Raw genomic sequence first — 15484 nt, 5'->3', positions numbered from 1 at the left:
AATGAGATAAAGCGTTTATCCTTATTGGAGGGGAGAGAAAAAAAAACTGAAAGGATATAAAAGTGTTTGAATAGAAAAAAAAAACAGCTCTGGGATGAGTCACCGTTCTATCAGCCGGCATGTTTTGGCCGTCGTCGAACCAAAGGAAGACAAAACGAGTGAAATCCGTGGCGTTTGCTGGGTTGGATACAGCAAATCAAACCGGTTTAATTAAATGCTTTGGCCCTGTTAAACTGTGTAAATGTGCACCTTGTGAGTTTGGTGCCGATCTGCTGCCTGGACTCCAGCCTCTCCTCGTCCGTCTGCATGGGCAGGATGTTTTTCTCCTCCAGCTCCCTCTTGGACGGACGGTTACTCAGCTTGATGGCCAGCGAGTCTTTCCTCAGCACCTTCTGGGCCAGGGAACCTAAAAGCCAGACACCAGGGGTCACACAAACAACTGATAAGATAATCATGTATTAGTCCCACAGCGGGGTCATTTACAGGATTACAGCAAAGAGCCAGAAACCATCAAATGCCATCAATAAGTAACAGTAATACAAGATATTACACAATAAATGGCAGTAAAAGACTAAAAATAACAATATATATCGTAGTGGTTGAGTTCACATTATTGCACATATGAAAGTAGAATAAATTAAATGTCAATGGATCTACTGGGCCTCCCAGTGGATCTAAGGGGCCTCCCAGTGGATCTAGGGGGCCTCCCAGTGGATCTAGGGGGCCTTCAGTGGATCTATGGGCCTCACAGTGGATCTAGGGGGACTCCCAGTGGATCTAGGGGGACTCCCAGTGGATCTAAGAGGCCTCCAGTGGCTCTATGGGGCCTCCCAGTGGATCTACGCAACTTCCAGTGGATCTAGGGGGCCTCCAGTGGATCTAGGGGGCCTCCCAGTGGATCTATGGGGTTTCCCAGTGGATCTAATGGGCCTCCAGTGGATCTAGGGGGACTCCAGTGGATCTAGGGGGACTCCCAGTGGATCTAGGGGGTTTCCCAGTGGATCTAATGGGCCTCCAGTGGATCTAGGGGCCTCACAGTGGATCTATGGGGCCTCCCAGTGGATCTAAGAGGCCTCCAGTGGATCTATGGGGCCTCCCAGTGGATCTAGGGGGCCTCGCAGTGGATCTAAGAGGCCTCCAGTGGATCTATGGGGCCTCCAGTGGATCTAGGGGGCCTCCCAGTGGATCTACGCGTCCTCCAGTGGATCTAGGGGGCTACCAATACAGAGCAGTACAGTACAGAGACATAAAACATGGTGGAAAAAAGGTCCTCCAGAGTCCTCCTCCCTCCATGTTTGGGTTTTGCTTCATGTAGTGGTTTGGATCTAGAAATTACAAAATGTGAAGATGGAACTCCACTCGAGCCTCAGTGTGGTATTTTGGTGTTTTGCGTAACTTCAGATCGCTCTAATGAATGTCCACCAGGTGTCCTGTACCTTTAAGAGGTTACTCGTCCTCTCGGTGCCCCTTGAAAGTCAACAATCCCATCAGGCACGGCCGATCACGACCTTTAAAACGTCCAGCGTTCTCCCATGTGGAAACGGTGTCAGAGACACAAATGGCTTTACACAGTTCAGCGGTTTCGCCGAGAGGTTGCGAGCATTTTCACGGGCGGCGGCGCGATTTTGGAACCCGAGTTTGGCTCTGCTTTGAAGGTCAAACTCCATCTGAGATCCAGGAGCCTTCGGGTGACGCTGAGCAGCGCCGTCGATCACAGAGAAAACAAATCCTAAAACAGATTAGAGGTCATAAAAAAAACCCTCACTTGTAAATATGGAGTCGTCATCTTCGTCGTCCTCGTCGTCATCCTCATCCTCGTCGTCCTCGTCCTTATACATGCTGGGCAGGTCTTCGTAGTCGCACTCGTTGGGCATGTTCTCCTTGTCGTCCTCGTAGTCGATGATCACAGACGGCACTTCCCTCCGGTCCAGAGGAACGCACTGACCCAGGCCGTGCAGCGCCGAGCTGGAAAACCAAAACCAAGGTCAAGGGTCACGCTTGTGAGCAACCAGTTCATTCATGCCTTCTCAGCAAATACAATTAACATATACCATGCGTCAAAAAAACAACAAACCCACCCACACGTAATAATTAGATCAAAATAATAATAAATAACTAGAAAAAAGCCTCCCAGGACTCTTTTTAGTTGGTTACTGCAGCATTAAATGGACATGAATGGTAACCTGATAACCGCATTCCTCCTCCATACAGAAGAAGAAGAGATTTAAAACAATAAAAAGGGGTTTCTGGGTAGTTTAGTGGGTTTCTAACCCGAGGACAGAGGGAGAGGAGACGTACCGGTTGCATCCGGTTGCATATTTGATAAGATTGATTTTCAATCAGGAGTCTTCTCTTACGATGAGCCAACCGTTACGCAACCGGTTTGAGCTTTCGGGACTAATTGTGAAGCGACGACGGGGGCCATTACTTCCTCTCCTTATCCCGGCCCAAATGGCTTTAGAGGAGAAGAGATCCTAATGTACGACGTTACGTAATAAAAGCCCAATCCGCTCGGCCGGCCCCCTTTTTTTTCCCCTCCGAACACACGGAAGAAGAGAAACGCAGCTCTTGTAAAGAGCAGCTGGTCATGTTATGTCAGGCCAACTGCTGGAGGGACGCCTTCTCTGTGAGCACACACACACACACACACACACACTTTTACTTCACAAACCAGGCCATGCTGCCCTGTGAGGCGGCGTGCTGGTTTAGACCTGTACAGCAGTGCTGCGTGGCGGGACGCAACCTCGATAACAGGAGGATGTATCTGAGAGCAGCAGACGAGTCGCCGTAAAAACAAAAACAGGACTCTTTATGCTAATTATAACGATGAATCCTCCCTCCCTCCCTCCCCTCAGTAATTACTCTGATTAGTGCTGTTTTGGCAACAGGAGATGAATTAACAACACACAGGATTTCAATTATCCCGGACAAAATAATTATGATTTACCATTTTATCCTCATTATGTGGCACTAAATATGTATATATATATATATATATATATATATTTTTTTTTTTTTATTGCGCCGCAGATAAGATGCACATTATTTTTTATAGTGGAAAAACAAAAACAAAAAATCTTCAATAAGATGATAAATCAAGTCTAGCTGCATAAATAAAGGATACCAATCGGTATCAAGCGATAACCTCCATCAAGATATTTTGTGTGATGCACGGACCGATGGGCAAACATCCATAATCCCCCCTCTGCCTCCGCTGCAGGACGATCACATGACCCGAGCTCCGCCGGCGACTCACCTTTCAAAGCGCTGCATGGAGAGCGCCAGCGTTTTGTTGAGCTCCTCGATGATGCGGCTGGGCGCGTGCAGGCTGCCGTACTGCAGCTGCAGCGGGTGGCCGTGGCTCTGGTGGAGGCCGGACAGCGCGGCCAGCTGAGAGGGCAGCAGGGTGCCGTGGTGGAGGGGCATCATGCCCTGGGAGGGGCCGCACTTTTGGGAGAGAGCGCACAGGGGGTTGGGTGACGGTGACGGGGAGTCCAGCCCCCCTGGAGGCACGCAGATCATCACTTTCTTGGGGGGCAGAGGTGGAGAGTGCTTCCCCCCGGGGAACTTCATTGGCTGGCAAGAATCTAGAAGCGGAGGCAGAGAGATTTAGACCGTGTTAACTGGGGTTACACATGGCAGCCGCTAACACTTTGCTGCTGGAGACGGATAATCAGAGCGCTCGGACAATCAGACGCGGCTCAGACGTCAGCGGCGAGCGCTGGGAATTAGGCCGGGGTAATGCCACTTTCCTCCGACGGACAGATTGACAATGACAGCGAGACCTCAGCTGACCTCTCCTCGGGGGGATTTAATGAGACTACCATAATCCTGTACATATGTGTGGCGACGCAGGTCGCGGCTCCTTTGTCCAAACATGTACGGTGTGAATTAAAGCCCCAGTCGGCAACATGTTTTTGATCATATTCACTGAAGCCGACACTACGCTCTGATAGAACAACATAAATCATCCGGTTTTAAGAAAAAAAAGCGCCCCTCTACGTGCACGTAGAGCCTGTTTGTTTGCAAAAATCCGACAGCGCCCGGATCATCCTGTCCAATCAGCACGCAGGGCTGTGTTCGTGCACACACAGAGCCCCTCCCCCCTCGGGTCGTTCCACTATCACAGGGGGGAGACGGAGGAGAGTAGCAACAAGCTTCCAATTCCTCGTTAAAAACCGAAACGAGGAGGTCCAAAACAACCAAGGAGAAGAAAACACCGGTGGAAAAGAAGGAAAAAAAGAAAGATGGCGACGGTGCCCGTGATAAAACCAGAGTCAACATCAGGAGCTCGGTGGTCGAGGGGGAGGAGCTCGGTGGTCGTGGGGGAGGAGCTCGGTGGTCGTGGGGGAGGAGCGTGAGACTTGTAAACATTCAAAATCTGACAGAGTGCCCTCCATCCACTGGACTTGCCGACTGGGACTTTAATATGTAGGTTATAGCTAAGTGCTGTGCACGGTTTGGAGAACTGACCTGTGCTGTGGTTTGGGATCCTGGAGAAAGGCTTCGGGGGGAGAGCGGGAGGCTGCTTGTGGTACAGCGGCGGCTTGGCGGGGCCGTCCTGAAGGTCACCCGAGTACGTGACACATTTCTTGGTGGGCATGACCATAGAGGACTTCATAGAGATCTCCTGAGCGCGGTGTCTGTCGTCCATCGAGGAGCCGAACTCAACGGTTGCTAAACACACAGAAGAAAGAAGAAAAAAGTGACAGTTTGACAAGCATCGGAAATGCGTTTGACTGCACAAAAAAGACACTTTCCCTGCGAAAGAATAGTTTGAAATGAACTGAGGGCGCCGGGTTTCTGAGACAATGGGGAGTGGATTTAGAAAAGCTCAGGCTGTTTATCGACCCGAGAGCCCTTTATCAGCACAAAGCAGACCGGGGGAACGATGTCAGCCTGACAGAAGCCGAGCAGCCCGACAGAACACTTGCTTTTTTTAATTCTGTTACAGCGACGACGCCGTTTGATGGGTTTCTTTTCGTGTGATCACATTTTAAGGCCGACAGTGTGATTCACAACGCCGCTCACATATTCTCACAAACAATGCTTTCATATTCCCACATTCCCAAATTTCATCTCGACGTCTGATTTAAGGAAAAAGTCACTAGACTTTCAGAAATTCTTCTTTTCTACCCTCATCTCATATTCAAGTGAAAAATCAATCCTCAAAGACGCTCATTTTGAAGGATTGTATGTTTAAATACAGCCACTGAGACGGAGGGCTGTGATTGGCTGGCGTGTGCCACGTTAAATCCAGGGACACATAGTGCCAGTCAAATCCGATTACAATCCAGCAGCCAATCACGTGTTGACACATTTCTTTGCCAACATGGGATTTCTTTTTCTTTTTTTAAAGAACTTCCATCTTCTTCTATTTTGAGCACAAAGAAGAACGACATCTTTCTATTTTGGGTAGAACTTTGACAACAAGGTGAACATGTGACGTATATCTATACATCAGGAGGATGTCAGCGCTGATTAAAAAAAAACAAGAACAATAGCTTTCTTTGCATGCATTAAAAATAACCACCGCTGATCCATCAAGCTGTGCACACGACAACGTTGTATGTGATGATGGAAACTAGGTTGTCACTGGGCAGGAGAGCTGAGCACCGTGGCCTGATTATTAAAATCTACAATAGGGGAGGTAGAAATATCGGTGGCTAGCATTCCGCAAATATGATATTCTATTTATAAGTGTACATTTAAGCCATTTCTTCTTATTATTTTCGAGCATCCGAGCTCAATTTTGAAACAATACAATATGAATAAAGGGGTCACACATTCCCTCGTCAGCTCCGTTTGCATCTTAGCAGGAGTCGGTAGACTTCCAGCTTCCAGCAACCTTATTTTTTAATGACCCCGAGGCAGGAAGCGCTCCACTGTCAGACTCAAATATTACTCTCCAGCTTTGGATGCGGCGGTGTCTGAGGCACATCAAATCAACATCAAAGAGTTTCTAAAAAAAAAAAATAAATAAACCTTGACAAAATTCCTATATTGAGAGATTATATCTCTGGATGCCTGCGCCAAATCTTAAAGAGCGCACTTCAGAGAGTCCTGATTAATGAGCGGATGAATAACTGAAGACCTTCCGATTCAGACGGTTTCACCGGCTCCGTTACCATCACAGCACAACATCAGCTCACCTTTCTCAAAGATCTCCTTCAGCACTCCTCTCTTGATCAACTCGTCTCTGCTCTGTCGCATTGACATCTTCCTCTCCAAAGCTGAAGGGGGGAGAGAATAATGTTAGAATGTTAGATCCCAACCTTTAAAACAGCACAAAGTAGAAACAAATAGAAACATACTGGCGACGGCTGGAAGGCTGATAGAGGTAGGAGATGCATGGTCATTCAAACTTCCATCTCCTCTGCTACATTTCCCCACTTATTATACTTTAGTATGAGACGATCAGATATGAGTTTAGATTGGAATAATTGTCCCATGAAAAGACTCTCAACCCCCAAAACCATTTATTCCACCTGCAGACTGAAACCTTTTCAAACACTTACATCATATTAACTCTTAAAACAGCTGGGCACACTTGCACATGATGTATACCACTCCTATGTGGTGGAAAATGTAACTTATTACTGATCTTGTTGTACATGCATGTGTGATAATATATTGCTAATAATCCTAAAACTGGATTTTTGTGAAGATAATCCATGAAATCACTGAATAACTAAATAAAAAAATCTAAAAATGGGGCCTTGATTAACAAAACAGATAAAAGATGGAGAAGATATTTTCCATTGTAAATCATTACGCCCATGATAACACGTCCCAAAGCTACCGCTTCTATTTTTAGGATTCAAAAGTTGAGGCTCTGAACATCTTCAATCAGCGGAACAAAAGCAAAAGTTAAAAAATCATGTTTGCAAAATCTTCCCCCTGCATAGAAACCAATTAAGAATGTGAGACGAGGACCAGCGAGAATGTGCCCTGCAGGCCTCCGTAGCTCCTGCTTGAGAGGGAGATCCGACCCCCGGAGTCTGGTCTCTGGTCTCTAAGAAGGCCTTGTGATCAATGCTAAAGCATCCTCAGTGTGGATTCGTCAAAATACCTCGCCATCCAACACGGCGGATTTAAAACCAACTGCTGTGAATCCAAAATAATCACAAAAAAAACACACACAAACGAGACAGAATTGTCAGACGGCCTCCGGGGGGGAGAAACTTGGACCCTCTGTGCTTCGGCGTTTCCAGCAGAGCGACTCATCGCTCCATTACGAATTCCTCCAGGATACCAGATGTTCAATATCACTGGATACTTCAAACCGGTCTCCAAAAGAAGCCTGCTCGAGATCAGCTCCGAGCCAGGAATTAGTTAAGCAGGGAAACCAAAAATATCCCCAATATGTCACACAAAGAGCGATGGCCGCCGGAGGCAAGGATGTGGTTCACGGAAGAGTGTGAAATGAAAGGAAATTGCATCATTTGTAGCTACTTGGGATGCTAACGCTGGCAGCTCCATCAACAACAAAAAAAAGGGGGATTATAACGTTGGGTCAAGTCAAGGGGAGAGTAAATAGACTTATCAAAGAGTTGGAGCAGAATTAATTCCTCTTCTTTGTAGCTGTGCGTTCTCAAACCTCACTAACTGAACTTTATAGCAGTTCAGAACCTGGATAGGTGTTTTTTTTATTTGAGCAGAACCTGGATAATGAGAAAAATAAACCTTGTGGTCAAAACTAGGGGATTTCTGCACCTCGGCTGTCGATTTTCATAAAAATAAAATTAAAAAAAAAGATAAATTTTAATGAGAAGCAACGACTGACTACAAATGTCAATATTCAACACCTCTATATACCATGTCTTTTTCATTAAAAACAAATCCTTTTATTTTTATATTTTGTTTAAAAACATTTAAAAAAACAAAAAAATTGTATTTATTTATTTTTAAAGAAAAAAAAATATATGTAGTGATTTATAATGTACTCCAATTTCAATTTAATTAAAAATTTGAGTGACAAGATCATTTTTAAGGACATCAGCACGGACTCTTCGCCAGCGCAGGGAAACCCGGGGCTAAAAGGTCGACGCGTGGCCGACCTCGCTGCAACATGTTCAGGGATTATTCTGCCGTTTGGTCCAAAATGAAAAGTAATTACTCAAAGCTTTATGACATAACTGCCGTGGCGTAGGGGAGGTGCGGCGTTGCGTAATACCATTAACTCACCCGCCATCGCTCGGATACGTCTTCAGATGGACAAAGCAAAGAAAAAGGAGGAAGGATCGTTATATTTAAAACACCGACTGCTCTTGCAAAAGCATTTTGTTTCAATGTTTAAAGAATAAAAGTGTAATTCCACGTTCATTTCATCAGGAGGTGAGAATCAGCTGTTAGCCTGCGGTCAGGTCTATTACCTGCATTAACTGACAATGTGATGCACCTTTAATATCCGGGTACAGAAACCGTCCTCTGAGTGACCTTGGATATGAACGAGATGTGGGACGGTCCGACGCTGCCGCCTCTCCATCTGTACGGAGATGAGGAGAGTCATCGGGGAGACTCAGCTGAGAGCATATTAAATGAAACTGGCGTATCCGAGTACAGCCAGTATTGATCTGAGAACACTACACTTAGTTTAAGGTTTTTTTCTTTCCCTGAGAAAATGTATTCCACTGTGAAGTGACCTAGATAGTGGGAACACATCCTACCAACCCCGAGGCTCGCTAGCTCAAAGTGGCGTTTCTCTCTTCTTCTATCTGCGGCACGAAAACTCTACTCAAACTTTCATGTCTTTTTATCAACGACGAGCTCGGAGGCGAAGCGTGACCTTGGTACGTACGGGGACGCAGCAGCTGTGTAATACGACACTTTTTTGGTCTTTTGTGTTCATCGGCGACAATTTCTGACTTCCGCTCCAGATATTATACGTTTTTTTCTACCAAACATAAGATAGTAATGGTGGTAGAATATTGCAATTTAAAATAAATTTCACGCAATTCTCCACCACCTAAACATTTTGAATTTTTGATTCATTATTTTTTAGGATTTTTTTTTTTTAGCCATCTGGTTTTAAATGTAATTTATTTGCAAATAGTATTGATCGGCTGGATGGAGTTGATGCCAGTTGAATAGGTCTGCAGTATGTGATCGATGAACAGGTAGAATATCTGTGATTAATTATTTTATAATGTATGTATGTATATATATATATATATATATATATTAATAAATACAAAAATATATAAATAAATCAAATAAAAAATGTAAAAAAAGTATATATATATATATATATATTTATATATATAAAAAAGTATATATATATATATATATATATAAAAATAAATACAAAAATATATAAATAAAATCAAATGTAAAAAATGTAAAAAAAAAAAGTATTTATATATATATATATATAAAATGAAAATAATAGCTGATAAACAGCCAGAGTACTGCATTTAGAGACTGCTGCTCACTAATTGGATTAGAAATAAAAAATGATAACATCAGCGTGTTCCTTTGATGAATCTCTGCCTCGTGAGATGTCTTTGTGATAGAAGCTCGCTGTGAGAACGCACCGAGCACAATATGACTGCAAGATAAACGACGTCCAACTGTCAGGCCCGCCCTCCTCCCTCCCTCCTCCTGAGGTGAGGTGTACACTCCCCCAGAGCTGGGCTTCATCTGCTTAATATCACAACACATCCATAATCCTCTCCTGTGCTCGCTGTACAATTATCTACTACAACATCTGCATGCCCAGTGGCCGGGCTGCTCACCGCTGACTCAGCAAACATAATCACCAGTAAGCCAGTAGGCCGGGCGTCATGGCGGCGCAGCACCGTACCACTGCCTTTCATGACATGCATGTAAAACATTTGTTTTCGCTCAATAAATACATCACATTTTCTTATCCGGAGAAATGAGCCCATGGCATTCCAGACGGGGATAAACGGGTTGCCACGTTAGCGCTGACCAATTAAATTAGGGCAAACGCACAGCAGCACACAGATCAATAGGGGGGCTGCAGGTCAACCAGGATCAATACCGTTTCCTGGATGAATTCTGTTCCTCTAAACGCAGCTTTCTTCGCATCAAAACACGCGTTACAACAGGCCTTAAATGTGGAAGTAGTTTTCTTTGGGATGACTCCTTTACAAATTATCACATTCCCCTAGACTTTTTTTTTCCCCCTTCATTTTTTGCTCCCATTGCGGTATCGTTAGATAACATGCTCGCTCAAAATCCAATCCACGCTTCCAGCTGTTAGCAGTTCATGCATGGATTCAGTGTTCAAACCGAATGGAATATATTCTCCAATGCCAGATAACGTCATGTGTACCAGCAAACACACACCTGACCTCCAATCAGACAATACTGTAAATATTATAAATTAAAAAGATATGGTTTAATTACCCTTTGATGGGTTCTCGCTGTCCTTTCATTTGAGACATTTTTTTTTTAATCTAAAAGTGTATTTGTGGAGCTTTAAAAAAAAAAAACCCTCATTGAATTCAATTCTGGCTGGCGTTCCTGTGACCTCTGCTCTTCCACTTCCTGTCGTTTGGGGGCGTTGACAGTTGGGTTCACGTGTCTTGCTGATATTGATGTGACAGTATGAGCGCGGCGGCGTACAGAAAGCCGCCCGAGCATATCGGAGCTGCTACATGCGAGACACCGCCCTGCTACCCTTCGGTGAGGGGATGCTGGCCAGTCATAATCCCACCAATCACGCCGCTATCGAAAAGGGACTGAACAGAACAACGGAAGCAAAAAAGAAAGCAGCGTTACGCAGAACAAAACAAGTGGGGAACAAAAGGCAGTGAAGAGCTTCTTTCCACTCAAGTCCACTGTGATTTATCACCATTGTAACGGCCCTTTTGTTGCTCAGCTCGTCATTGTTGTCCTGCCACAACAGTGGAGATGCCGTTATCATAGCGCGTACATGATGGCACCGATAAACCCATCTACATCATTCATCCAGTACACACCGTCTATCAAAATACTGTAAAAATTAAACTAAAGAAAAAAGGGCTAATGGCTAAAAAGGAGGGGATTAGGTCAGAGGCCAACAGCATTGGGGGTGCAGCAACAGCTCATAGCTTCAAAGTAATATGGAGTGAAAGGTCAACTACGTGTTGTGAGGTTGTGAGACCGAGACTTTCACACCTGGAAGCTGCTAATTTAACAACGTTAGTTAAATCAGAACACCCAAGCGAGACTCCTGCTGGATTCAGGACGCGTCAGCCGAGGGGAAAAGAAACGCAGCCACATCCGAGGAGAGCGTGTCCTTCGCTCGCTGCCGACAACACTGGCCTGCAACATCAAAGGACCTCCAAAGAGACCTCAAAACTCCCAACGCTGCATTTCTTTTTTGGGGGTGAGGGGGGGGGAGATGAATCAATTTTGCCGCATTTTCAATAACGTTAGAATACTTTTGGCCAAAGGATATTCTCAGAATTTCTTCCCACAAGCAGAAAAAAAAATGATGGTGGTTTAACACACACACGGCAACAGCATGTGGTATTTTTCACGCTGTAGAATCAAAAATGAATAACGTCACGTACCAGCAGATGTCTGTTTGAACTTCTCGCTCTTCTTCTTCCTCCATTTCCAGGGCTTCAGGAGGCGTCCCAGAGTGGCGAACTTGCTCCGCCGGCGGATGGGTGGAGTGTGGGTGCCGGAGAGCAAGGACTCAGAACGCATGGCGGCCAGCCTCTCTACCTCCTCAGCTGGGAATAAAAAAACAAAACAAACAAAATAAACAGGGTGTACGTTGAGGTGAGGATGCAGAGGAGGCGATATTCTGGTAAATCCTGCAGGAGAAGAGAGAGCAGCATCCTCCTGGATCCCCCTCGTACGAGGACGAGGTCGGGAGAGGAGAAACCACAAAAACCTGCACATCAGATAGCGTCGGGCAGCTGCATCACACCGAGCCGGTGGCGTTCGCTTGGCAAAACACGATAAACAGACTGATAAGCACCTCATTAAAAAAAGAGGGGGAAATCTTTCTACTCCTCCTCATCAAATATTCACGAGGCCCAGCTGGTTGGGACCCACAAGGCGTCTGATATCAAAACAGAGCGTTAAGTTTGGATTGGGACAAGAACTGTTGGATGAAAATGTTATGTTTGAGAGACGCTGCTCTTTTTAGGGGAGAACTAGATGCCACGCCATGCAATAGTGAGCTTGGAGAAACTAAATCAAACTGAAATCTCTTGACTCCAGATCTTAAAATCTGAACCGTCTTCAGTCTCCAAAAACTAACTGAACAAACATTTTTAGCAGCTGAATGCAAACATCTTGCAAATTGACTCACAAAACTAAACTAAATTACAACAGGATTCAGAGGATCATGCAAACGAGATGCCATTTTCACCCCTTCTAACTTGCATCATCATCCAACAGCGTGGTCTCATTTCTGGCCTACGGGAAGCAACGATAACCAGACCTCAGGGCAGCAGCAGCAGCGTGGCCCACATTTGCACCTGAATGTGTTGTTTTATAACTGCATCACATGATGTTTGCCAACATGAGGGGGGGGGGGGGGGGGGGGGGGGGTCACTTTGTGGTCACCTGCCTCACGGCGAAGAGACTAAAAAAATCAGTCCCGTGGTGCCTCACGGCCAACCGTGTTAGCCATCCCGCTGCCACGCTGCTCTATAAATAGCTCCACAGTCAGGCACTAATTAAAAACCAGTGGAGATTCAGAAGGACTGGGGGGGGGGGGGGGGGGGGGGGTCCAGAAGGCCGGACTGGAGACAGGAAGACAAAGAAACCAAGTCAAAGCTGAGGATCCACACGGTCTGAATGATGGACAGCAGTGTCATCCACACATCAGGTGTTGATATGCTGTGGTGCATTGTGGGAAGCTGTGCCACCATATTTGTTTCACCCCTTTTGCTGAACCATGTACAGGCAGAAGACACAGAACCAGCATGTCAACAATAAAAGCACACGCAATCTTGACAAAACTCCCAAAGAGGAAGAGCTCGATCTCCTCCAAGCATCCGGATTAAAAGGTGTGGTGTTCCTTTCAAAATAAAATGTAAAAACAAAGACACACTAATGTAAAACAACACTGATGTGGCTGCTTTTAATTAAAATAAAAAATAAAATAAAAAACACTTGTTTGCATACCAAGATGGCTGAGTGATGATGTAATGACACTGAACTGGAAATGGCAAGCGACGGTTTAAAACCATGCCATTAACAACACACAAATGTGCATATTTGGTTTATTCACTATTTTTTCTTAGTGGTGCAAAAGCAACGAAGATCTTTAAAACCGAGTCCAGAATCCCGAGTCCAGAACCCCCTAGTAGGGAAGTTCTGATCCAGAAAAAAACACTGACCCACTTAGAGGCGTTTACGTACACAATGTAAATCACGCTGATTGATGGAGCCTCGTGGGAAAAAAAACCTCGCGCGCGCGCGCACACACACAAACACGGGGCTCGAACCTCCTCCACTCACCGTCCCGCGCGCCGTTCCCGCGGCTGCAGTTGCCGCAAATGTGCTTGATCTCCTTCCCGATGTGACAGTGGATGGTGAAGGGGATGTTGTTGTTGTGGTGGTGGTGGTGCTGGTGCTGCTGGTGGTGCGGGTGTTGAGGGTGCGGGTGCTGGCCCTGCCCCTTCTTGTTGCCGCCGAGAGACATTATCTTGACCAGGCTGAACGCCTTTTTCTTCGGCTTGCCCACCGCCACCGCCACGGGCGTTTCTCGGCAGCCCGCGGCGAACCAGGTGCCGTGCATGATGGTGGGAGCCGGATCCACCGTCGGGTAATTGGCCGTCTTGAACATCGCGTGGAAGGAGCGGAAGAAGATGGAAGAAAAAAAATCCACAGAGCTCGCTGTGTTAACGATGGAAGAGTCGTATCTGACCTCCAGCAGCTCCAGCTTCCATCGAGCCTCCCTCCGCCGCTCGCTTCCCCGCACCTTTACCTGAGAACGCGCCGCTTCCGCCGCCGCGAGGTTTGCGCAGCGCCGCCGCGAAGAGAAGAAGATCCAAGCGAGCTAATAATAAAACAAGAGGGCGATCCGTGAACGACTACCTCCTCTCTCTCTCTCCCTCCCCGACCTGTGTGTGTGTGTGTGGACTCTCTCTCTCTGCAGTCGGGTTGTAGCTAATCCGCGATTAGAGGCGCTGAGCAGCGGCGGCCTGTGATTGGCTGAGCGGCGCACTCCTCTAATAGGTCGTCGTCGTCAACGCGTTTGATGATAAATCACGATATTATCCCGATTCTCGTTATAAAAAATATGCTTAAAACTCTTAAAATGACAGTAAAACTGGTATCACTTTAATTATTTAGTTAAATATTTTTTGGGAAAAATAATCAAATAAAAATAATTTCCTGTATAAATAAAGGATAAGTGTATTTTATCACAGCAGATATTTAGGATGATCAAAATCCACGATCACCTTATTGTGAATTACGATCCACGATGACATCCTATATCGTCCCCATCCCTGTCAATAACGGTTTTATTTGCATGACGAACCCATTCTGTATATTTGAAAAACAGTTGCAGAGATAACCAAGCAAAACCATGCAATCCTAGTTTTCATAAGTATATTATCCCCCCTCCAAAATAAAAAAAAAGTTAGGGTGCATTTTGCATCCGATCAACACGTTTATTTTTTATTCAGAAGAGTTAATCTCATCTGAAAGACGGAGTCTAGGTTTATAAAAATGTAGATTTTAAAGGGAATAGAGCCAAACATTCATACAAAAGATACAAAATCCATACAAAAATGGAGCGAACCACTATCTCAATCACAGGGGGACCGTTTATAATGCTACACGGCACCATGTTAGGTGCTTCTGCATCGTAGATTAGATAACTTTAACGGGGAAAGAACCAGTACAGAACCTCTAAAGAACCATAAATGATCTTTGTGCTAAACAGCATCTCAATCCACGCCAAAGAACCATTGAGGACCCAACTGATTTCCTGAGACGGGTCACTGTGGTGCTCGACTTCAGGCTTGTATGAGTAATAAAATAACACTATTTACACATGCACGATGAGATTTAGATGTTTTAAGTGCAAAAAAAAAGGGGGCAATAAAAAGACATTCATCCAAAAATAATAAGACAGGAGCCTTGAGAATTAAAATCAAAGAAAAGAAACACAGCGAAGGGGACCCGCAATCACAAAGCTCCATGCTTCAAATGAAAGAGGCCTCAGCCTGAAGATACAGCAGACGCATTAAGTATTCACATCATTAATTCCAAACAGAGAAGCGTGTTCCCTACACAACCCCGTTCCCCGAAGTCTCCCTGCACACTTTTGTTGGTAATTGATAACATTAATGGCCAGCTATTGAGGCGTTAATCACCGCAAAGATAACAGAGTCCCGCAGCATTTCCAATCAGAGCAGAGAATGGTGGTGGGGGGGGGGGTAATCTTCTGATTTTCCTTCAATACGCTGCAGCTTATTTAAGGGACATCAAAGCCCTCTCTGAAATGAGGGACACTTGATTTCCTCCCACCGCCGCGGTGCAGTGCAGCAGCTGCCCT

At 45.5% G+C, this 15484-nt stretch overlaps 1 protein-coding gene across 2 annotated transcripts in view; it reads right to left on the bottom strand.

Annotated features, from left to right (window-relative positions):
* Window positions 1-15484, bottom strand: part of LOC311012075 (phosphatase and actin regulator 1-like) — a 34745-nt gene that overhangs the window by 6515 nt on the left and 12746 nt on the right. The window contains exons 1-7 of one of the 2 annotated variants that reach the window (XM_084007396.1): window positions 13435-14045; window positions 11526-11690; window positions 6153-6233; window positions 4474-4677; window positions 3257-3587; window positions 1766-1965; window positions 250-406 (exon numbers count right to left, since the gene is read on the bottom strand). In XM_084007396.1, the coding sequence (XP_083863522.1) occupies window positions 250-406; window positions 1766-1965; window positions 3257-3587; window positions 4474-4677; window positions 6153-6233; window positions 11526-11690; window positions 13435-13762 (1466 nt within the window). In that variant the 5' untranslated portion in view covers window positions 13763-14045. Of the gene's footprint in view, window positions 1-249; window positions 407-1765; window positions 1966-3256; window positions 3588-4473; window positions 4678-6152; window positions 6234-11525; window positions 11691-13434; window positions 14046-15484 lie in introns of those variants that run through there. The other variant, XM_084007397.1, reaches the window with a different exon arrangement.

Source organism: Eutrigla gurnardus, assembly GCF_963514095.1.
Source record: "Eutrigla gurnardus genome assembly, chromosome: 4".
NCBI lineage: Eukaryota > Metazoa > Chordata > Actinopteri > Perciformes > Triglidae > Eutrigla > Eutrigla gurnardus.
The sequence above is the reverse complement of the archived record's forward strand: the minus strand, read 5'-3'. Positions and strand labels throughout refer to the sequence as shown.